The sequence below is a fragment of the Salvelinus fontinalis genome, chromosome 35, assembly GCF_029448725.1.
Source record: "Salvelinus fontinalis isolate EN_2023a chromosome 35, ASM2944872v1, whole genome shotgun sequence".
NCBI classification, from domain to species: domain Eukaryota; kingdom Metazoa; phylum Chordata; class Actinopteri; order Salmoniformes; family Salmonidae; genus Salvelinus; species Salvelinus fontinalis.
The window spans coordinates 43,004,703-43,029,432 of NC_074699.1; the positions used below are offsets into that span (position 1 = coordinate 43,004,703).

General features: G+C 49.8%; 1 protein-coding gene across 1 annotated transcript in view; it reads left to right on the forward strand.

Moving 5' to 3' along the window:
• The window catches only part of LOC129834957 (mucin-2-like), a 92,733-nt gene that overhangs the window by 48,745 nt on the left and 19,258 nt on the right, over nucleotides 1–24,730 (forward strand). Inside the window, exon 10 of the mRNA XM_055900325.1 lies at nucleotides 8,690–8,783. Within this exon, the coding sequence (XP_055756300.1) occupies nucleotides 8,690–8,783 (94 nt within the window). The remainder of the gene's footprint in view (nucleotides 1–8,689; nucleotides 8,784–24,730) is intronic.

Consider the following 24,730-nt stretch of genomic DNA (forward strand, 5'->3'; position numbering starts at 1 on the left):
TCTAGTGTTTCACTCCAGCAGGGAGGAACTGAGGAGCTGCAGCTCTAGTGTTTCACTTCAGCAGGGAGGAACTGAGGAGCTGCAGCTCTAGTGTTTCACTCCAGCAGGGAGGAACTGCAGCTCTAGTGTTTCACTCCAGCAGGGAGGAACTGCAGCTCTAGTGTTTCACTCCAGCAGGGAGGAACTGAGGAGCTGCAGCTCTAGTGCTTCACTCCAGCAGGGAGGAACTGAGGAGCTGCAGCTCTAGTGTTTCACTCCAGCAGGGAGGAACTGAGGAGCTGCAGCTCTAGTGTTTCACTCCAGCAGGGAGGAACTGCAGCTCTAGTGTTTCACTCCAGCAGGGAGGAGCTGCAGCTCTAGTGTTTCACTCCAGCAGGGAGGAACTGCAGCTCTAGTGTTTCACTCCAGCAGGGAGGAACTGAGGAGCTGCAGCTCTAGTGCTTCACTCCAGCAGGGAGGAACTGAGGAACTGCAGCTCTAGTGTTTCACTCCAGCAGGGAGGAACTGAGGAGCTGCAGCTCTAGTGTTTCACTCCAGCAGGGAGGAGCTGCAGCTCTAGTGTTTCACTCCAGCAGGGAGGAACTGAGGAGCTGCAGCTCTAGTGTTTCACTCCAGCAGGGAGGAACTGAGGAACTGCAGCTCTAGTGTTTCACTCCAGCAGGGAGGAACTGAGGAACTGCAGCTCTAGTGTTTCACTCCAGCAGGGAGGAACTGAGGAGCTGCAGCTCTAGTGTTTCACTCCAGCAGGGAGGAACTGAGGAGCTGCAGCTCTAGTGTTTCACTCCAGCAGGGAGGAACTGCAGCTCTAGTGTTTCACTCCAGCAGGGAGGAACTGAGGAACTGCAGCTCTAGTGTTTCACTCCAGCAGGGAGGAACTGCAGCTCTAGTGTTTCACTCCAGCAGGGAGGAACTGAGGAACTGCAGCTCTAGTGTTTCACTCCAGCAGGGAGGAACTGCAGCTCTAGTGTTTCACTCCAGCAGGGAGGAACTGAGGAGCTGCAGCTCTAGTGTTTCACTCCAGCAGGGAGGAACTGAGGAGCTGCAGCTCTAGTGTTTCACTCCAGCAGGGAGGAACTGAGGAGCTGCAGCTCTAGTGTTTCACTCCAGCAGGGAGGAACTGAGGAACTGCAGCTCTAGTGTTTCACTCCAGCAGGGAGGAACTGAGGAGCTGCAGCTCTAGTGTTTCACTCCAGCAGGGAGGAACTGAGGAACTGCAGCTCTAGTGTTTCACTCCAGCAGGGAGGAACTGAGGAACTGCAGCTCTAGTGTTTCACTCCAGCAGGGAGGAGCTGCAGCTCTAGTGTTTCACTCCAGCAGGGAGGAACTGAGGAACTGCAGCTCTAGTGTTTCACTCCAGCAGGGAGGAACTGAGGAGCTGCAGCTCTAGTGTTTCACTCCAGCAGGGAGGAACTGAGGAGCTGCAGCTCTAGTGTTTCACTCCAGCAGGGAGGAACTGAGGAACTGCAGCTCTAGTGTTTCACTCCAGCAGGGAGGAACTGAGGAGCTGCAGCTCTAGTGTTTCACTCCAGCAGGGAGGAACTGAGGAACTGCAGCTCTAGTGTTTCACTCCAGCAGGGAGGAACTGAGGAGCTGCAGCTCTAGTGTTTCACTCCAGCAGGGAGGAACTGAGGAACTGCAGCTCTAGTGTTTCACTCCAGCAGGGAGGAACTGCAGCTCTAGTGTTTCACTCCAGCAGGGAGGAACTGCAGCTCTAGTGTTTCACTCCAGCAGGGAGGAACTGAGGAACTGCAGCTCTAGTGTTTCACTCCAGCAGGGAGGAACTGAGGAGCTGCAGCTCTAGTGTTTCACTCCAGCAGGGAGGAACTGAGGAGCTGCAGCTCTAGTGTTTCACTCCAGCAGGGAGGAACTGAGGAGCTGCAGCTCTAGTGTTTCACTCCAGCAGGGAGGAACTGCAGCTCTAGTGTTTCACTCCAGCAGGGAGGAACTGAGGAACTGCAGCTCTAGTGTTCACTCCAGCAGGGAGGAACTGAGGAACTGCAGCTCTAGTGTTTCACTCCAGCAGGGAGGAACTGAGGAACTGCAGCTCTAGTGTTTCACTCCAGCAGGGAGGAACTGAGGAACTGCAGCTCTAGTGTTTCACTCCAGCAGGGAGGAACTGAGGAACTGCAGCTCTAGTGTTTCACTCCAGCAGGGAGGAACTGAGGAACTGCAGCTCTAGTGTTTCACTCCAGCAGGGAGGAACTGCAGCTCTAGTGTTTCACTCCAGCAGGGAGGAACTGAGGAGCTGCAGCTCTAGTGTTTCACTCCAGCAGGGAGGAACTGAGGAACTGCAGCTCTAGTGTTTCACTCCAGCAGGAAGGAACTGACGAACTGCAGCTCTAGTGTTTCACTCCAGCAGGGAGGAACTGAGGAGCTGCAGCTCTAGTGTTTCACTCCAGCAGGGAGGAACTGAGGAACTGCAGCTCTAGTGTTTCACTCCAGCAGGGAGGAACTGAGGAACTGCAGCTCTAGTGTTTCACTCCAGCAGGGAGGAACTGCAGCTCTAGTGTTTCACTCCAGCAGGGAGGAACTGAGGAGCTGCAGCTCTAGTGTTTCACTCCAGCAGGGAGGAACTGCAGCTCTAGTGTTTCACTCCAGCAGGGATGAACTGAGGAGCTGCAGCTCTAGTTTTTCACTCCAGCAGGGAGGAACTGAGGAGCTGCAGCTCTAGTGTTTCACTCCAGCAGGGAGGAACTGAGGAACTGCAGCTCTAGTGTTTCACTCCAGCAGGGAGGAACTGAGGAGCTGCAGCTCTAGTGTTTCACTCCAGCAGGGAGGAACTGAGGAGCTGCAGCTCTAGTGTTTCACTCCAGCAGGGAGGAACTGAGGAACTGCAGCTCTAGTGTTTCACTCCAGCAGGGAGGAGCTGCAGCTCTAGTGTTTCACTCCAGCAGGGAGGAACTGCAGCTCTAGTGTTTCACTCCAGCAGGGAGGAACTGAGGAACTGCAGCTCTAGTGTTTCACTCCATTAGGGAGGAACTGAGGAGCTGCAGCTCTAGTGTTTCACTCCAGCAGGGAGGAACTGAGGAGCTGCAGCTCTAGTGTTTCACTCCAGCAGGAAGGAACTGAGGAGCTGCTGCTCTAGTGTTTCACTCCAGCAGGGAGGAACTGAGGAACTGCAGCTCTAGTGTTTCACTCCAGCAGGGAGGAACTGAGAAACTGCAGCTCTAGTGTTTCACTCCAGCAGGGAGGAACTGAGAAACTGCAGCTCTAGTGTTTCACTCCAGCAGGGAGGAACTGAGGAACTGCAGCTCTAGTGTTTCACTCCAGCAGGGAGGAACTGAGGAACTGCAGCTCTAGTGTTTCACTCCAGCAGGGAGGAACTGAGGAACTGCAGCTCTACTAGTGTTTCACTCCAGCAGGGAGGAACTGAGGAGCTGCAGCTCTAGTGTTTCACTCCAGCAGGGAGGAACTGAGGAACTGCAGCTCTAGTGTTTCACTCCAGCAGGGAGGAACTGAGGAACTGCAGCTCTAGTGTTTCACTCCAGCAGGGAGGAACTGAGGAACTGCAGCTCTAGTGTTTCACTCCAGCAGGGAGGAACTGAGAAACTGCAGCTCTAGTGTTTCACTCCAGCAGGGAGGAACTGCAGCTCTAGTGTTTCACTCCAGCAGGGAGGAACTGAGGAACTGCAGCTCTAGTGTTTCACTCCAGCAGGGAGGAACTGCAGCTCTAGTGTTTCACTCCAGCAGGGAGGAACTGCAGCTCTAGTGTTTCACTCCAGCAGGGAGGAACTGAGGAACTGCAGCTCTAGTGTTTCACTCCAGCAGGGAGGAACTGAGGAACTGCAGCTCTAGTGTTTCACTCCAGCAGAGAGGAACTGAGAAACTGCAGCTCTAGTGTTTCACTCCAGCAGGGAGGAGCTGAGGAACTGCAGCTCTAGTGTTTCACTCCAGCAGGGAGGAACTGCAGCTCTAGTGTTTCACTCCAGCAGGGAGGAACTGCAGCTCTAGTGTTTCACTCCAGCAGGGAGGAGCTGCAGCTCTAGTGTTTCACTCCAGCAGGGAGGAACTGCAGCTCTAGTGCTTCACTCCAGCAGGGAGGAACTGAGGAGCTGCAGCTCTAGTGTTTCACTCCAGCAGGGAGGAGCTGCAGCTCTAGTGTTTCACTCCAGCAGGGAGGAGCTGCAGCTCTAGTGTTTCACTCCAGCAGGGAGGAACTGCAGCTCTAGTGTTTCACTCCAGCAGGGAGGAACTGAGGAGCTGCAGCTCTAGTGTTTCACTCCAGCAGGGAGGAACTGAGGAGCTGCAGCTCTAGTGTTTCACTTCAGCAGGGAGGAACTGAGGAGCTGCAGCTCTAGTGTTTCACTCCAGCAGGGAGGAACTGCAGCTCTAGTGTTTCACTCCAGCAGGGAGGAACTGCAGCTCTAGTGTTTCACTCCAGCAGGGAGGAACTGAGGAGCTGCAGCTCTAGTGCTTCACTCCAGCAGGGAGGAACTGAGGAGCTGCAGCTCTAGTGTTTCACTCCAGCAGGGAGGAACTGAGGAGCTGCAGCTCTAGTGTTTCACTCCAGCAGGGAGGAACTGCAGCTCTAGTGTTTCACTCCAGCAGGGAGGAGCTGCAGCTCTAGTGTTTCACTCCAGCAGGGAGGAACTGCAGCTCTAGTGTTTCACTCCAGCAGGGAGGAACTGAGGAGCTGCAGCTCTAGTGCTTCACTCCAGCAGGGAGGAACTGAGGAACTGCAGCTCTAGTGTTTCACTCCAGCAGGGAGGAACTGAGGAGCTGCAGCTCTAGTGTTTCACTCCAGCAGGGAGGAGCTGCAGCTCTAGTGTTTCACTCCAGCAGGGAGGAACTGAGGAGCTGCAGCTCTAGTGTTTCACTCCAGCAGGGAGGAACTGAGGAACTGCAGCTCTAGTGTTTCACTCCAGCAGGGAGGAACTGAGGAACTGCAGCTCTAGTGTTTCACTCCAGCAGGGAGGAACTGAGGAGCTGCAGCTCTAGTGTTTCACTCCAGCAGGGAGGAACTGAGGAGCTGCAGCTCTAGTGTTTCACTCCAGCAGGGAGGAACTGCAGCTCTAGTGTTTCACTCCAGCAGGGAGGAACTGAGGAACTGCAGCTCTAGTGTTTCACTCCAGCAGGGAGGAACTGCAGCTCTAGTGTTTCACTCCAGCAGGGAGGAACTGAGGAACTGCAGCTCTAGTGTTTCACTCCAGCAGGGAGGAACTGCAGCTCTAGTGTTTCACTCCAGCAGGGAGGAACTGAGGAGCTGCAGCTCTAGTGTTTCACTCCAGCAGGGAGGAACTGAGGAGCTGCAGCTCTAGTGTTTCACTCCAGCAGGGAGGAACTGAGGAGCTGCAGCTCTAGTGTTTCACTCCAGCAGGGAGGAACTGAGGAACTGCAGCTCTAGTGTTTCACTCCAGCAGGGAGGAACTGAGGAGCTGCAGCTCTAGTGTTTCACTCCAGCAGGGAGGAACTGAGGAACTGCAGCTCTAGTGTTTCACTCCAGCAGGGAGGAACTGAGGAACTGCAGCTCTAGTGTTTCACTCCAGCAGGGAGGAGCTGCAGCTCTAGTGTTTCACTCCAGCAGGGAGGAACTGAGGAACTGCAGCTCTAGTGTTTCACTCCAGCAGGGAGGAACTGAGGAGCTGCAGCTCTAGTGTTTCACTCCAGCAGGGAGGAACTGAGGAGCTGCAGCTCTAGTGTTTCACTCCAGCAGGGAGGAACTGAGGAACTGCAGCTCTAGTGTTTCACTCCAGCAGGGAGGAACTGAGGAGCTGCAGCTCTAGTGTTTCACTCCAGCAGGGAGGAACTGAGGAACTGCAGCTCTAGTGTTTCACTCCAGCAGGGAGGAACTGAGGAGCTGCAGCTCTAGTGTTTCACTCCAGCAGGGAGGAACTGAGGAACTGCAGCTCTAGTGTTTCACTCCAGCAGGGAGGAACTGCAGCTCTAGTGTTTCACTCCTGCAGGGAGGAACTGCAGCTCTAGTGTTTCACTCCAGCAGGGAGGAACTGAGGAACTGCAGCTCTAGTGTTTCACTCCAGCAGGGAGGAACTGAGGAGCTGCAGCTCTAGTGTTTCACTCCAGCAGGGAGGAACTGAGGAGCTGCAGCTCTAGTGTTTCACTCCAGCAGGGAGGAACTGAGGAGCTGCAGCTCTAGTGTTTCACTCCAGCAGGGAGGAACTGCAGCTCTAGTGTTTCACTCCAGCAGGGAGGAACTGAGGAACTGCAGCTCTAGTGTTCACTCCAGCAGGGAGGAACTGAGGAACTGCAGCTCTAGTGTTTCACTCCAGCAGGGAGGAACTGAGGAACTGCAGCTCTAGTGTTTCACTCCAGCAGGGAGGAACTGAGGAACTGCAGCTCTAGTGTTTCACTCCAGCAGGGAGGAACTGAGGAACTGCAGCTCTAGTGTTTCACTCCAGCAGGGAGGAACTGAGGAACTGCAGCTCTAGTGTTTCACTCCAGCAGGGAGGAACTGCAGCTCTAGTGTTTCACTCCAGCAGGGAGGAACTGAGGAGCTGCAGCTCTAGTGTTTCACTCCAGCAGGGAGGAACTGAGGAACTGCAGCTCTAGTGTTTCACTCCAGCAGGGAGGAACTGAGGAACTGCAGCTCTAGTGTTTCACTCCAGCAGGGAGGAACTGAGGAACTGCAGCTCTAGTGTTTCACTCCAGCAGGAAGGAACTGACGAACTGCAGCTCTAGTGTTTCACTCCAGCAGGGAGGAACTGAGGAGCTGCAGCTCTAGTGTTTCACTCCAGCAGGGAGGAACTGAGGAACTGCAGCTCTAGTGTTTCACTCCAGCAGGGAGGAACTGAGGAACTGCAGCTCTAGTGTTTCACTCCAGCAGGGAGGAACTGCAGCTCTAGTGTTTCACTCCAGCAGGGAGGAACTGAGGAGCTGCAGCTCTAGTGTTTCACTCCAGCAGGGAGGAACTGCAGCTCTAGTGTTTCACTCCAGCAGGGATGAACTGAGGAGCTGCAGCTCTAGTTTTTCACTCCAGCAGGGAGGAACTGAGGAGCTGCAGCTCTAGTGTTTCACTCCAGCAGGGAGGAACTGAGGAACTGCAGCTCTAGTGTTTCACTCCAGCAGGGAGGAACTGAGGAGCTGCAGCTCTAGTGTTTCACTCCAGCAGGGAGGAACTGAGGAGCTGCAGCTCTAGTGTTTCACTCCAGCAGGGAGGAACTGAGGAGCTGCAGCTCTAGTGTTTCACTCCAGCAGGGAGGAACTGAGGAGCTGCAGCTCTAGTGTTTCACTCCAGCAGGGAGGAACTGAGGAACTGCAGCTCTAGTGTTTCACTCCAGCAGGGAGGAACTGAGGAACTGCAGCTCTAGTATTTCACTCCAGCAGGGAGGAACTGAGGAACTGCAGCTCTAGTGTTTCACTCCAGCAGGGAGGAGCTGCAGCTCTAGTGTTTCACTCCAGCAGGGAGGAACTGAGGAACTGCAGCTCTAGTGTTTCACTCCAGCAGGGAGGAACTGAGGAACTGCAGCTCTAGTGTTTCACTCCAGCAGGGAGGAACTGAGGAGCTGCAGCTCTAGTGTTTCACTCCAGCAGGGAGGAACTGAGGAACTGCAGCTCTAGTGTTTCACTCCAGCAGGGAGGAACTGAGGAACTGCAGCTCTAGTGTTTCACTCCAGCAGGGAGGAACTGAGGAACTGCAGCTCTAGTGTTTCACTCCAGCAGGGAGGAACTGCAGCTCTAGTGTTTCACTCCAGCAGGGAGGAACTGAGAAACTGCAGCTCTAGTGTTTCACTCCAGCAGGGAGGAACTGAGGAGCTGCAGCTCTAGTGTTTCACTCCAGCAGGGAGGAACTGAGGAGCTGCAGCTCTAGTGTTTCACTCCAGCAGGGAGGAACTGCAGCTCTAGTGTTTCACTCCAGCAGGGAGGAACTGAGGAGCTGCAGCTCTAGTGTTTCACTCCAGCAGGGAGGAACTGCAGCTCTAGTGTTTCACTCCAGCAGGGAGGAACTGCAGCTCTAGTGTTTCACTCCAGCAGGGAGGAACTGCAGCTCTAGTGTTTCACTCCAGCAGGGAGGAACTGCAGCTCTAGTGTTTCACTCCAGCAGGGAGGAGCTGCAGCTCTAGTGTTTCACTCCAGCAGGGAGGAACTGAGGAGCTGCAGCTCTAGTGTTTCACTCCAGCAGGGAGGAACTGAGGAGCTGCAGCTCTAGTGTTTCACTCCAGCAGGGAGGAACTGAGGAGCTGCAGCTCTAGTGTTTCACTCCAGCAGGGAGGAACTGAGGAGCTGCAGCTCTAGTGTTTCACTCCAGCAGGAAGGAACTGCAGCTCTAGTGTTTCACTCCAGCAGGGAGGAACTGCAGCTCTAGTGTTTCACTCCAGCAGGGAGGAACTGAGGAGCTGCAGCTCTAGTGTTTCACTCCAGCAGGGAGGAACTGAGAAACTGCAGCTTGACGACCAATGAAAATACACGCCAATCTAGTTACACTCGATTATGCAAATTAACCTATAGATTTATAAACGTTCAAGTCAAATGTTTTTCCACGTATTAATAAAAAGCAATATTTGGGATTGTTTTATCTCCTGGTCAATCTGGTCAATGATTTTACACACACACACACACACACACACACACACACACACACACACACACACACACACACACACACACACACACACACACACACACACACACACACACACACACACACACACACACACACACACACACACACACTGAAGAGCTTACTGTTGTGGGTTGAGTCTCTGTCTCTGATGTCATATCCTGTGTGTTACAGGAAGGAGGTGCGTTCCCTAGGGTTGACAGTCCTGGTGGACTCCCGGAGGTGCTCCCCTGTCCCCGCTCTGTTCAAAGCCTTCAACATACTACAGGTAAGACCCGGTCAAACAGGAAACCAGGAAACCGTGTTCACAGACCCTGTGACTACTGTTATTTTACAGAGAACACGGTCAAACAGGAAACCAGGGAACCGTGTTTACAGACCCTGTGACTACTGTTAGTGTTTTACAGAGAACACGGTCAAACAGGAAACCAGGGAACCGAGTTTACAGACCCTGTGACTACTGTTAGTGTTTTACAGAGAACACGGTCAAACAGGAAACCAGGGAACCGAGTTTACAGACCCTGTGACTACTGTTAGTGTTTTACAGAGAACACGGTCAAACAGGAAACCAGGGAACCGAGTTTACAGACCCTGTGACTACTGTTAGTGTTTTACAGAGAACACGGTCAAACATGAAACCAGGGAACCGTGTTTACAGACCCTGTGACTACTGTTAGTGTTTTACAGAGAACACGGTCAAACATGAAACCAGGGAACCGAGTTTACAGACCCTGTGACTACTGTTAGTGTTTTACAGAGAACACGGTCAAACAGGAAACCGTGTTTACAGACCCTGTGACTACTGTTAGTGTTTTACAGAGAACACGGTCAAACAGGAAACCAGGGAACCGTGTTTACAGACCCTGTGACTACTGTTAGTGTTTTACAGAGAACACGGTCAAACAGGAAACCAGGGAACCGAGTTTACAGACCCTGTGACTACTGTTAGTGTTTTACAGAGAACACGGTCAAGCAGGAAACCAGGGAACCGAGTTTACAGACCCTGTGACTACTGTTAGTGTTTTACAGAGAACACGGTCAAACATGAAACCAGGGAACCGAGTTTACAGACCCTGTGACTACTGTTAGTGTTTTACAGAGAACACGGTCAAACAGGAAACCAGGGAACCGAGTTTACAGACCCTGTGACTACTGTTAGTGTTTTACAGAGAACACGGTCAAACATGAAACCAGGGAACCGTGTTTACAGACCCTGTGACTACTGTTAGTGTTTTACAGAGAACACGGTCAAACATGAAACCAGGGAACCGAGTTTACAGACCCTGTGACTACTGTTAGTGTTTTACAGAGAACACGGTCAAACAGGAAACCGTGTTTACAGACCCTGTGACTACTGTTAGTGTTTTACAGAGAACACGGTCAAACAGGAAACCAGGGAACCGTGTTTACAGACCCTGTGACTACTGTTAGTGTTTTACAGAGAACACGGTCAAACATGAAACCAGGGAACCGAGTTTACAGACCCTGTGACTACTGTTAGTGTTTTACAGAGAACACGGTCAAACAGGAAACCAGGGAACCGAGTTTACAGACCCTGTGACTACTGTTAGTGTTTTACAGAGAACACGGTCAAACATGAAACCAGGGAACCGAGTTTACAGACCCTGTGACTACTGTTAGTGTTTTACAGAGAACACGGTCAAACAGGAAACCAGGGAACCCTGTTTACAGACCCTGTGACTACTGTTAGTGTTTTACAGAGAACACGGTCAAACAGGAAACCGTGTTTACAGACCCTGTGACTACTGTTATTGTTTTACAGAGAACACGGTCAAACAGGAAACCAGGGAACCGAGTTTACAGACCCTGTGACTACTGTTAGTGTTTTACAGAGAACACGGTCAAACAGGAAACCAGGGAACCCTGTTTACAGACCCTGTGACTACTGTTAGTGTTTTACAGAGAACACGGTCAAACAGGAAACCAGGGAACCGTGTTTACAGACCCTGTGACTACTGTTAGTGTTTTACAGAGAACACGGTCAAACAGGAAACCAGGGAACCGTGTTCACAGACTCTGTGACTACTGTTAGTGTTTTACAGAGAACACGGTCAAACATGAAACCAGGGAACCGTGTTTACAGACCCTGTGACTACTGTTAGTGTTTTACAGAGAACACGGTCAAACAGGAAACCAGGGAACCGTGTTTACAGACCCTGTGACTACTGTTAGTGTTTTACAGAGAACACGGTCAAACACGAAACCAGGGAACCGTGTTTACAGACCCTGTGACTACTGTTAGTGTTTTACAGAGAACACGGTCAAACAGGAAACCAGGGAACCGAGTTTACAGACCCTGTGACTACTGTTAGTGTTTTACAGAGAACACGGTCAAACATGAAACCAGGGAACCGAGTTTACAGACCCTGTGACTACTGTTAGTGTTTTACAGAGAACACGGTCAAACAGGAAACCAGGGAACCGAGTTTACAGACCCTGTGACTACTGTTAGTGTTTTACAGAGAACACGGTCAAACATGAAACCAGGGAACCGAGTTTACAGACCCTGTGACTACTGTTAGTGTTTTACAGAGAACACGGTCAAACAGGAAACCAGGGAACCCTGTTTACAGACCCTGTGACTACTGTTAGTGTTTTACAGAGAACACGGTCAAACAGGAAACCGAGTTTACAGACCCTGTGACTACTGTTAGTGTTTTACAGAGAACACGGTCAAACAGGAAACCAGGAAACCGTGTTCACAGACCCTGTGACTACTGTTAGTGTTTTACAGAGAACACGGTCAAACAGGAAACCAGGGAACCGTGTTCACAGACCCTGTGACTACTGTTAGTTTTTTACAGAGAACACGGTCAAACAGGAAACCAGGGAACCGTGTTTACAGACCCTGTGACTACTGTTAGTGTTTTACAGAGAACACGGTCAAACAGGAAACCAGGGAACCGTGTTTACAGACCCTGTGACTACTGTTAGTGTTTTACAGAGAACACGGTCAAACAGGAAACCGTGTTTACAGACCCTGTGACTACTGTTATCGTTTTACAGAGAACACCTGCGGTAGAGACACATCCCAACTTCCTGTCAGACAAATGATGTCAACATAGCCGCTTCCTTCTGCCTGTCATGTGGACCAGTCCTTCACCTGGTCAGTATCAGTAAGCTGGTTAAAACAACACGCCATCGTCACACTGGGGGTCTGGTCAGACCTCCTAAGTTCCCAGCCCTCTGAAGACAAGCTGTTCTTCTGGTGGACTGGGTCCGTGGTGTCGTTGCTGTGTCTCCAGACTGCGTTCAGTTGATAATGAGGCAACATCGTTGCTTAGATACCAGTCTCCCCTCTGGTTGGATAAGGGTCCAGCCCTGACATCGTTGCTTAGATACCAGTCTCCTCTCTGGTTGAACTAAGGGTCCAGTCCCTGACATCGTTGCTCAGATACCAGTCTCCTCTCTGGTTGGATACGGGTCCAGTCCTGACATCGTTGCTCAGATACCAGTCTCCTCTCTGGTTGAACTAAGGGTCCAGCCCTGACATCGTTGCTCAGATACCAGTCTCCCCTCTGGTTGGATAAGGGTCCAGCCCTGACATCGTTGCTCAGATACCAGTCTCCTCTCTGGTTGAACTAAGGGTCCAGTCCTGACATCGTTGCTTAGATACCAGTCTCCTCTCTGGTTGGATACGGGTCCAGTCCCTGACATCGTTGCTCAGATACCAGTCTCCTCTCTGGTTGAACTAAGGGTCCAGCCCTGACATCGTTGCTCAGATACCAGTCTCCTCTCTGGTTGGATACGGGTCCAGCCCTGACATCGTTGCTCAGATACCAGTCTCCTCTCTGGTTGAACTAAGGGTCCAGCCCTGACATCGTTGCTCAGATACCAGTCTCCTCTCTGGTTGGATACGGGTCCAGTCCCTGACATCGTTGCTTAGATACCAGTCTCCTCTCTGGTTGAACTAAGGGTCCAGCCCTGACATCGTTGCTCAGATACCAGTCTCCTCTCTGGTTGAACTAAGGGTCCAGTCCTGACATCGTTGCTCAGATACCAGTCTCCTCTCTGGTTGAACTAAGGGTCCAGTCCCTGACATCGTTGCTCAGATACCAGTCTCCTCTCTGGTTGGATAAGGGTCCAGTCCTGACATCGTTGCTTAGATACCAGTCTCCTCTCTGGTTGGATACGGGTCCAGCCCTGACATCGTTGCTCAGATACCAGTCTCCTCTCTGGTTGAACTAAGGGTCCAGCCCTGACATCGTTGCTTAGATACCAGTCTCCTCTCTGGTTGAACTAAGGGTCCAGTCCTGACATCGTTGCTCAGATACCAGTCTCCTCTCTGGTTGGATACGGGTCCAGTCCTGACATCGTTGCTTAGATACCAGTCTCCTCTCTGGTTGGATACGGGTCCAGTCCCTGACATCGTTGCTCAGATACCAGTCTCCTCTCTGGTTGAACTAAGGGTCCAGTCCTGACATCGTTGCTCAGGTACCAGTCTCCTCTCTGGTTGGATACTGGTCCAGTCCTGACATCGTTGCTCAGATACCAGTCTCCTCTCTGGTTGGATACGGGTCCAGTCCTGACATCGTTGCTCAGATACCAGTCTCCTCTCTGGTTGGATACTGGTCCAGTCCCTGACATCGTTGCTCAGATACCAGTCTCCTCTCTGGTTGGATACGGGTCCAGCCCTGACATCGTTGCTTAGATACCAGTCTCCTCTCCGGTTGGATACGGGTCCAGCCTGACATCGTTGCTCAGATACCAGTCTCCTCTCTGGTTGGATAAGGGTCCAGCCCTGACATCGTTGCTCAGATACCAGTCTCCTCTCTGGTTGGATACGGGTCCAGTCCTGACATCGTTGCTCAGATACCAGTCTCCTCTCTGGTTGAACTAAGGGTCCAGCCCTGACATCGTTGCTCAGATACCAGTCTCCTCTCTGGTTGAACTAAGGGTCCAGTCCTGACATCATTGCTCAGATACCAGTCTCCTCTCTGGTTGGATACGGGTCCAGCCCTGACATCGTTGCTCAGATACCAGTCTCCTCTCTGGTTGGATACGGGTCCATCCCTGACATCGTTGCTCAGATACCAGTCTCCTCTCTGGTTGGATACGGGTCCAGTCCTGACATCGTTGCTCAGATACCAGTCTCCTCTCTGGTTGAACTAAGGGTCCAGCCCTGACATCGTTGCTCAGATACCAGTCTCCTCTCTGGTTGAACTAGGGGTCCAGCCCTGACATCGTTGCTCAGATACCAGTCTCCTCTCTGGTTGGATACGGGTCCAGCCCTGACATCGTTGCTCAGATACCAGTCTCCTCTCTGGTTGAACTAGGGGTCCAGCCCTGACATCGTTGCTCAGATACCAGTCTCCTCTCTGGTTGGATACGGGTCCAGCCCTGACATCGTTGCTCAGATACCAGTCTCCTCTCTGGTTGAACTAAGGGTCCAGCCCTGACATCGTTGCTCAGATACCAGTCTCCTCTCTGGTTGAACTAAGGGTCCAGTCCCTGACATCGTTGCTCAGATACCAGTCTCCTCTCTGGTTGAACTAAGGGTCCAGCCCTGACATCGTTGCTCAGATACCAGTCTCCTCTCTGGTTGAACTAAGGGTCCAGTCCCTGACATCGTTGCTCAGATACCAGTCTCCTCTCTGGTTGAACTAAGGGTCCAGTCCTGACATCGTTGCTCAGATACCAGTCTCCTCTCTGGTTGAACTAAGGGTCCAGCCCTGACATCGTTGCTCAGATACTAGTCTCCTCTCTGGTTGGATACGGGTCCAGTCCCTGACATCGTTACTTAGATACCAGTCTCCTCTCTGGTTGAACTAAGGGTCCAGCCCTGACATCGTTGCTCAGATACCAGTCTCCTCTCTGGTTGAACTAAGGGTCCAGTCCTGACATCGTTGCTCAGATACCAGTCTCCTCTCTGGTTGAACTAAGGGTCCAGTCCTGACATCGTTGCTCAGATACCAGTCTCCTCTCTGGTTGAACAGACAGACAGACAGACAGACAGACAGGCAGAGAGAGACGGACGGACAGGCAGAGAGAGACGGACGGACAGGCAGAGAGAGACGGACGGACAGGCAGAGAGAGACGGACGGACAGGCAGAGAGAGACGGACGGACAGGCAGAGAGAGACGGACGGACAGGCAGAGAGAGACGGACGGACAGGCAGAGAGAGACGGACGGACAGGCAGAGACGGACGGACGGACAGGCAGAGACGGACGGACGGACAGGCAGAGACGGACGGACGGACAGGCAGAGACGGACGGACGGACAGGCAGAGACGGACGGACGGACAGGCAGAGACGGACGGACGGACAGGCAGAGACGGACGGACGGACAGGCAGAGACGGACGGACGGACAGGCAGAGACGGACGGACGGACAGGCAGAGACGGACGGACGGACAGGCAGAGACGGACGGACGGACAGGCAGAGACGGACGGACGGACAGGCAGAGACGGACGGACGGACAGGCAGAGACGGACGGACGGACAGGCAGAGACGGACGGACAGGCAGACAGGCAGACGGACGGACAGGCAGACAGGCAGACAGGCAGACGGACGGACAGGCAGACAGGCAGACGGACGGACAGGCAGACGGACGGACATGCAGACAGGCAGACGGACGGACATGCAGACAGGCAGAGAGACAGACAGGCAGAGAGACAGACAGGCAGAGAGACAGACAGGCAGAGAGACAGACAGGCAGAGAGACAGACAGGCAGAGAGACAGACATACAGGCAGAGAGACAGACAGACAGGCAGACAGACAGACGCAGACAGACAGACGCAGACAGACAGACGCAGACAGACAGACAGACAGACAGACAGACAGACAGACAGACAGACAGACGCAGACAGACAGACAGACGCAGACAGACAGACGCAGGCAGACAGACGCAGGCAGACAGACGCAGGCAGACAGACGCAGGCAGACAGACGCAGGCAGACAGACAGGCAGGCAGACAGACAGGCAGGCAGACAGACAGGCAGGCAGACAGACAGGCAGACAGACAGACAGGCAGGCAGACAGAGACAGACAGACAGACAGACAGACAGACAACAGTCTTAAGGTCCTGGTGAAAGGAACAACTCAGATCCTGTTTGGTTCAGTTGGTACAGCATGGCTCTTACACCCTCAGGGTTGTGGGTTCGATTCCCACTGGGGGACCCGTATAAACATGTATGACTTTCTACTGTAAGTCTCTGGATAAGAGAGTCTGTTAAATGACTCTCTACTGTAAGTCTCTCTGGATAAGAGAGTCGGTTAAATGACTCTACTGTAAGTCTCTCTGGATAAGAGAGTCTGTTAAATGACTCTCTACTGTAAGTCTCTCTGGATCAGAGAGTCTGTTAAATGACTCTCTACTGTAAGTCTCTCTGGATAAGAGAGTCTGTTAAATGACTCTCTACTGTAAGTCTCTCTGGATAAGAGAGTCGGTTAAATGACTCTACTGTAAGTGACTCTGGATCAGAGAGTCTGTTAAATGACTCTACTGTAAGTCTCTGGATCAGAGAGTCTGTTAAATGACTCTACTGTAAGTCTCTCTGGATAAGGGAGTCTGTTAAATGACTCTCTACTGTAAGTCTCTCTGGATAAGAGAGTCTGTTAAATGACTCTACTGTAAGTCTCTCTGGATAAGAGAGTCTGTTAAATGACTCTCTACTGTAAGTCTCTCTGGATAAGAGAGTCTGTTAAATGACTCTCTACTGTAGTGTCTCTGGATGAGAGAGTCTGTTAAATGACTCACTACTGTAAGTCTCTCTGGATCAGAGAGTCTGTTAAATGACTCTCTATTGTAAGTCTCTCTGGATCAGAGAGTCTGTTAAATGACTCTCTACTGTAAGTCTCTCTGGATGAGAGAGTCTGTTAAATGACTCTCTACTGTAAGTCTCTCTGGATAAGAGAGTCTGTTAAATGACTCTCTACTGTAAGTCTCTCTGGATCAGAGAGTCTGTTAAATGACTCTCTACTGTAAGTCTCTCTGGATCAGAGAGTCTGTTAAATGACTCTCTACTGTAAGTCTCTCTGGATCAGAGAGTCTGTAAAATGACTCTCTATTGTAAGTCTCTCTGGATCAGAGAGTCTGTTAAATGACTCTCCACTGTAAGTCTCTCTGGATCAGAGAGTCTGTTAAATGACTCTCTACTGTAAGTCTCTCTGGATCAGAGAGTCTGTTAAATGACTCTCTACTGTAAGTCTCTCTGGATAAGAGAGTCTGTTAAATGTAAAAACAGCTTGTTGTGGTCATGGAGTCTGTTTGTAATCAGGGGGCCGTTGGCCTCCAAACGTTCCACTTGATGGTTGTCTAGTGGACACCCTGGAGCGTCCTCTACGTCTCTGTTTCAGTAGGAATAGATGGTGAGAGGACTTCATTACTGCCAGGCAGTACTGTGTATTATTCCTCTGTTCAGACTGTCTCCTGAAGCTACGCTGGTGTCAGACACCGGGACACAGCAACACCGTTAGATTCAGTCATTATCTCTGTGATTTAGAGATCCTCTGTCTGTCTGATGTTGTGAGGGTTCTAGAACTGAGTGCTCTGTCTGTCTGATGTTGTGAGGGTTCTAGAACTGAGTGCTCTGTCTGTCTGATGTTGTGAGGGTTCTAGAACTGAGTGCTCTGTCTGTCTGATGTTGTGAGGGTTCTAGAATTGAGTGGTCTGTCTGTCTGATGTTGTGAGGGTTCTAGAACTGAGTGCTCTGTCTGTCTGATGTTGTGAGGGTTCTAGAACTGAGTGCTCTGTCTGTCTGATGTTGTGAGGGTTCTAGAACTGAGTGCTCTGTCTGTCTGATGTTGTGAGGGTTCTAGAACTGAGTGCTCTGTCTGTCTGTTGTGAGGGTTCTAGAACTGAGTGATCTGTCTGATGTTGTGATGGTCCGAGAACTGAGTGCTCTGTCTGTCTGATGTTGTGAGGGTTCTAGAACATGGCAAGTGCTCTGTCTGTCTGATGTTGTGAGGGTTCTAGAACATGGCGAGTGCTCTGTCTGTCTGATGTTGTGAAGGTTCTAGAACATGGCGAGTGCTCTGTCTGTATGATGTTGTGAGGGTTCTAAAACATGGCAAGTGCTCGGCCTGTCTGATGTTGTGAGGGTTCTAGAACATGGCAAGTGCTCGGCCTGTCTGATGTTGTGAGGGTTCTAGAACATGGCGAGTGCTCTGTCTGTCTGATGTTGTGAAGGTTCTAGAACATGGCGAGTGCTCTGTCTGTCTGATGTTGTGAGGGTTCTAGAACATGGCAAGTGCTCGGTCTGTCTGATGTTGTGAGGGTTCTAGAACATGGTGAGTGCTCTGTCTGATGTTGTGAAGGTTCTAGAACATGGCGAGTGCTCTGTCTGTCTGATGTTGTGAAGGTTCTAGAACATGGCGAGTGCTCTGTCTGTCTGATGTTGTGAAGGTTCTAGAACATGGCGAGTGCTCTGTCTGTCTGATGTTGTGAGGGTTCTAGAACCGAGTGCTCTGTCTGTCTGATGTTGTGAGGGTTCTAGAACATGGCGAGTGCTCTGTCTGTCTGATGTTGTGAGGGTTCTAGAACCGAGTGCTCTGTCTGTCTGATGTTGTGAGGGTTCTAGAACATGGCGAGTGCTCTGTCTGTCTGATGTTGTGAGGGTTCTAGAACTGAGTGCTCTGTCTGTCTGATGTTGAGAGGGTTCTAGAACACGTGTGTCCTTCCCTCCATTCCAGGTCACTGCTAACAATGACAGAGGAGCAGAGTTATCACCCTCAGCCACAGAGGTCCGTCCCCTAATGAAGCCCCTCACCAGACCTCCTGGTCCCACGGGGAATAGCCCCCACGGACCCCCCCCTCCCCAGCACACATAGCATCACCTTATTACTGGGTCTAAGGGCCTGACACCTCGGCTGTGTACCAAATGGCACCCTATTCCCTTCCTAGTGCACTACTTTAGAGCAGTACTGGCCTTATCCTGGCCACAGTCTCTGTCTTTGATGCATTGTTCACTGATTGATTTGACCACAAAGGCTGCTGTGATGGTCATTTGGTTCCTGTTTTCTCCTGTTTGTGGTGGACATGATTTAATCTCCTGTCAAGTTGAATTTCTGTCCGTTGTAAAGTCCCTTTTGTGGGGAAAACTCATTCTGATTGGCTGGGCCTGGCTCCCCAGTGAGGGGTCCTGGCTCCCCAGTGAGGGGTCCTGGCTCCCCAGTGAGGGGTCCTGGCTCCCCAGTGAGGGGTCCTGGCTCCCCAGTGAGTGGTCCTGGCTCCCCAGTGAGGGGTCCTGGCTCCCCAGTGAGGGGTCCTGGCTCCCCAGTGAGGGGTCCTGGCTCCCCAGTGAGGGATCCTGGCTCCCCAGTGAGTGGTCCTGGCTCCCCAGTGAGGGGTCCTGGCTCCCCAGTGAGGGGTCCTGGCTCCCCAGTGAGGGGTCCTGGCTCCCCAGTGAGGGGTCCTGGCTCCCCAGTGAGGGGTCCTGGCTCCCCAGTGAGTGGTCCTGGCTCCCCAGTGAGGGGTCCTGGCTCCCCAGTGAGTGGTCCTGGCTCCCCAGTGAGTATTCCTGGCTCCCCAGTGAGGGGTCCTGGCTCCCCAGTGAGGGGTCCTGGCTCCCCAGTGAGGGGTCCTGGCTCCCCAGTGAGGGGTCCTGGCTCCCCAGTGAGGGGTCCTGGCTCCCCAGTGAGTGGTCCTGGCTCCCCAGTGGGTGGTCCTGGCTCCCCAGTGAGGGGTCCTGGCTCCCCAGTGAGTGGGCCTATGCCCTCTAAGGCCCACCCATGGCTGTACACAGGGTGTTACGGTACTGAGTCAATGTGGAGGCTATATACAGGGTGTACCGGTACCGAGTCAATGTGGAGACTATATACAGGGGGTACCGGTACCGAGTCAATGTGGAGACTATATACAGGGGGTACCGGTACAGAGTCAATGTGGAGGCTATATACAGGGTGTTACGGTACAGAGTCAATGTGGAGGCTATATACAGGGGATACCGGTACAGAGTCAATGTGGAGGCTATATACAGGGGGTACTGGTACAGAGTCAATGTGGAGGCTATATACAGGGTGTTACGGTACAGAGTCAATGTGGAGACTATATACAGGGTGTTACGGTACAGAGTCAATGTGGAGGCTAAATACAGGGGATACCGGTACAGAGTCAATGTGGAGGCTATATACACGGGGCACCGGTACAGAGTCAATGTGGAGGCTATATACACGGGGCACCGGTACAGAGTCAATGTGGAGGCTATATACAGGGGGTACCGGTACAGAGTCAATGTGGAGGCTATATACAGGGTATTACGGTACAGAGTCAATGTGGAGGCTATATACAGGGTGTTACGGTACTGAGTCAATGTGGAGGCTATATACAGGGGATACCGGTACAGAGTCAATGTGGAGGCTATATACAGGGGGTACCGGTACAGAGTCAATGTGGAGGCTATATACAGGAGGTACCTGTACAGAGTCAATGTGGAGGCTATATACAGGGTGTTACGATACAGAGTCAATGTGGAGGCTATATACAGGGTGTTACGGTACAGAGTCAATGTGGAGACTATATACAGGGTGTTACGGTACAGAGTCAATGTGGAGGCTATATACAGGGTGTTACGGTACAGAGTCAATGTGGAGGCTATATACAGGGTGTTACGATACAGAGTCAATGTGGAGGCTATATACAGGGTGTTACGGTACAGAGTCAATGTGGAGACTATATACAGGGTGTTACGGTACAGAGTCAATGTGGAGGCTATATACAGGGGGTACCGGTACAGAGTCAATGTGGAGGCTATATACAGGGGGTACCGGTACAGAGTCAATGTGGAGGCTATATACAGGGGGTACCGGTACAGAGTCAATGTGGAGGCTATATACAGGGGGTACCGGTACAGAGTCAATGTGGGGGCTATATACAGGGGGTACCGGTACAGAGACAATGTGGATACTGTAGGTGTTAAACTGGAGACTGTATACTGTAGGTGTTAAACTGGAGACTGGATACTGTAGGTGTTATACTGGATACTGGATACTGTAGGTGTTAAACTGGATACTGTAGGTGTTAAACTGGAGACTGGATACTGTAGGTGTTAAACTGGAGACTGTAGGTGTTATACTGGATACTGGATACTGTAGGTGTTAAACTGGATACTGTAGGTGTTAAACTGGATACTGTAGGTGTTATACTGGATACTGGATACTGTAGGTGTTAAACTGGAGACTGTAGGTGTTAAACTGGATACTGGATACTGTAGGTGTTAAACTGGATACTGGATACTGTAGGTGTTAAACTGGAGACTGGATACTGTAGGTGTTAAACTGGATACTGGAGACTGTAGGTGTTAAACTGGATACTGTAGGTGTTAAACTGGATACTGGAGACTGTAGGTGTTAAACTGGATACTGGATACTGTAGGTGTTAAACTGGATACTGTAGGTGTTATACTAGATACTGGATACTGTAGGTGTTAAACTGGAGACTGGATACTGTAGGTGTTAAACTGGATACTGGAGACTGTAGGTGTTAAACTGGATACTGTAGGTGTTAAACTGGATACTGGAGACTGTAGGTGTTAAACTGGATACTGGATACTGTAGGTGTTAAACTGGATACTGTAGGTGTTATACTGGATACTGTAGGTGTTAAACTGGATACTGGATACTGTAGGTGTTAAACTGGAGACTGGATACTGTAGGTGTTAAACTGGATACTGGAGACTGTAGGTGTTAAACTGGATACTGTAGGTGTTAAACTGGAGACTGGATACTGTAGGTGTTATACTGGATACTGGATACTGTAGGTGTTATACTGGATACTGGATACTGTAGGTGTTAAACTGGATACTGTAGGTGTTAAACTGGAGACTGGATACTGTAGGTGTTAAACTGGAGACTGGATACTGTAGGTGTTAAACTGGATACTGTAGGTGTTATACTGGATACTGGAGACTGTAGGTGTTAAACTGGAGACTGTAGGTGTTAAACTGGATACTGGAGACTGTAGGTGTTAAACTGGAGACTGTAGGTGTTAAACTGGATACTGGAGACTGTAGGTGTTAAACTGGATACTGGAGACTGTAGGTGTTAAACTGGATACTGGATACTGTAGGTGTTAAACTGGATACTGTAGGTGTTATACTGGATACTGGATACTGTAGGTGTTATACTGGATACTGTATACTGTAGGTGTTAAACTGGAGACTGTAGGTGTTAAACTGGATACTGGAGACTGTAGGTGTTAAACTGGATACTGGATACTGTAGGTGTTAAACTGGATACTGTAGGTGTTAAACTGGATACTGGAGACTGTAGGTGTTAAACTGGATACTGTAGGTGTTAAACTGGATACTGGAGACTGTAGGTGTTAAACTGGATACTGGATACTGTAGGTGTTAAACTGGATACTGTAGGTGTTATACTGTAGGTGTTAAACTGGATACTGGATACTGTAGGTGTTAAACTGGATACTGGAGACTGTAGGTGTTAAACTGGATACTGGAGACTGTAGGTGTTAAACTGGAGACTGTAGGTGTTATACTGGATACTGGATACTGTAGGTGTTAAACTGGATACTGTAGGTGTTAAACTGGATACTGGAGACTGTAGGTGTTAAACTGGATACTGTAGGTGTTAAACTGGATACTGGAGACTGTAGGTGTTATACTGTAGGTGTTAAACTGGAGACTGGATACTGTAGGTGTTAAACTGGATACTGGAGACTGTAGGTGTTAAACTGGATACTGGATACTGTAGGTGTTAAACTGTAGGTGTTAAACTGGAGACTGTAGGTGTTATACTGTAGGTGTTAAACTGGATACTGGAGACTGTAGGTGTTAAACTGGAGACTGTAGGTGTTATACTGTAGGTGTTAAACTGGAGACTGGATACTGTAGGTGTTAAACTGGATACTGGATACTGTAGGTGTTATACTAGAGACTGTAGGTGTTATACTAGATACTGGATACTGTAGGTGTTATACTAGATACTGTAGGTGTTAAACTGGATACTGTAGGTGTTAAACTGGAGACGTAGGTGTTAAACTGGAGACTGTAGGTGTTAAACTGGATACTGTAGGTGTTATACTAGATACTGTAGGTGTTAAACTGGATACTGTAGGTGTTAAACTAGATACTGTAGGTGTTAAACTGGATACTGGATACTGTAGGTGATAAACTGGATACTGTAGGTGTTATACTAGATACTGTAGGTGTTAAACTGGATACTGTAGGTGTTAAACTGGATACTGGATACTGTAGGTGTTAAACTGGATACTGTAGGTGTTAAACTTGATACTGTAGGTCTTAATTCTGGATACTGTAGGTGTTAAACTGGATACTGTAGGTCTTATATTGGATACTGTAGGTGTTAAACTTGATACTGTAGGTCTTAATTCTGGATACTGTAGGTGTTAAACTGGATACTGGATACTGTAGGTGTTAAACTGGATTCTGTAGGTGTTAAACTGGATACTGTAGGTGTTAAACTGGATACTGTAGGTGTTAAACTGGATACTGTAGGTGTTAAACTGGATACTGTAGGTGTTAAACTGGATACTGTAGGTGTTAAACTGGATACTGTAGGTGTTAAACTGGAGACTGTAGGTGTTAAACTGGATACTGTAGGTGTATCCAGTTTGTATCCAGTTTAACACTGTAGGTGTTAAACTGGATACTGTAGGTGTTAAACTGGAGACTGTAGGTGTTAAACTGGAGACTGTATACTGTAGGTGTTAAACTGGATACTGGATACTGTAGGTGTTAAACTGGATACTGGATACTGTAGGTGTTAAACTGGATACTGTATTTGTTAAACTGGATACTGTATTTGTTAAACTGGATACTGGATACTGTAGGTGTTAAACTGGATACTGGATACTGTAGGTGTTAAACTGGATACTGTAGGTGTTATACTGTAGGTGTTAAACTGGATACTGGATACTGTAGGTGTTAAACTGGATACTGGATACTGTAGGTGTTAAACTGGATACTGTATTTGTTAAACTGGATACTGTAGGTGTTAAACTGGATACTGGATACTGTAGGTGTTAAACTGGAGACTGGATACTGTAGGTGTTAAACTGGATACTGGATACTGTAGGTGTTAAACTGGAGACTGTAGGTGTTAAACTGGATACTGGAGACTGTAGGTGTTAAACTGGAGACTGTAGGTGTTAAACTGGATACTGGAGACTGTAGGTGTTAAACTGGATACTGGAGACTGTAGGTGTTAAACTGGATACTGGATACTGTAGGTGTTAAACTGGATACTGTAGGTGTTATACTGGATACTGGATACTGTAGGTGTTATACTGGATACTGTATACTGTAGGTGTTAAACTGGAGACTGTAGGTGTTAAACTGGATACTGGAGACTGTAGGTGTTAAACTGGATACTGGATACTGTAGGTGTTAAACTGGATACTGTAGGTGTTAAACTGGATACTGGAGACTGTAGGTGTTAAACTGGATACTGTAGGTGTTATACTGTAGGTGTTAAACTGGATACTGGATACTGTAGGTGTTAAACTGGATACTGGAGACTGTAGGTGTTAAACTGGATACTGGAGACTGTAGGTGTTAAACTGGAGACTGTAGGTGTTATACTGGATACTGGATACTGTAGGTGTTAAACTGGATACTGTAGGTGTTAAACTGGATACTGGAGACTGTAGGTGTTAAACTGGATACTGTAGGTGTTAAACTGGATACTGGAGACTGTAGGTGTTATACTGTAGGTGTTAAACTGGAGACTGGATACTGTAGGTGTTAAACTGGATACTGGAGACTGTAGGTGTTAAACTGGATACTGGATACTGTAGGTGTTAAACTGTAGGTGTTAAACTGGAGACTGTAGGTGTTATACTGTAGGTGTTAAACTGGATACTGGAGACTGTAGGTGTTAAACTGGAGACTGTAGGTGTTATACTGTAGGTGTTAAACTGGAGACTGGATACTGTAGGTGTTAAACTGGATACTGGATACTGTAGGTGTTATACTAGAGACTGTAGGTGTTATACTAGATACTGGATACTGTAGGTGTTATACTAGATACTGTAGGTGTTAAACTGGATACTGTAGGTGTTAAACTGGAGACGTAGGTGTTAAACTGGAGACTGTAGGTGTTAAACTGGATACTGTAGGTGTTATACTAGATACTGTAGGTGTTAAACTGGATACTGTAGGTGTTAAACTAGATACTGTAGGTGTTAAACTGGATACTGGATACTGTAGGTGATAAACTGGATACTGTAGGTGTTATACTAGATACTGTAGGTGTTAAACTGGATACTGTAGGTG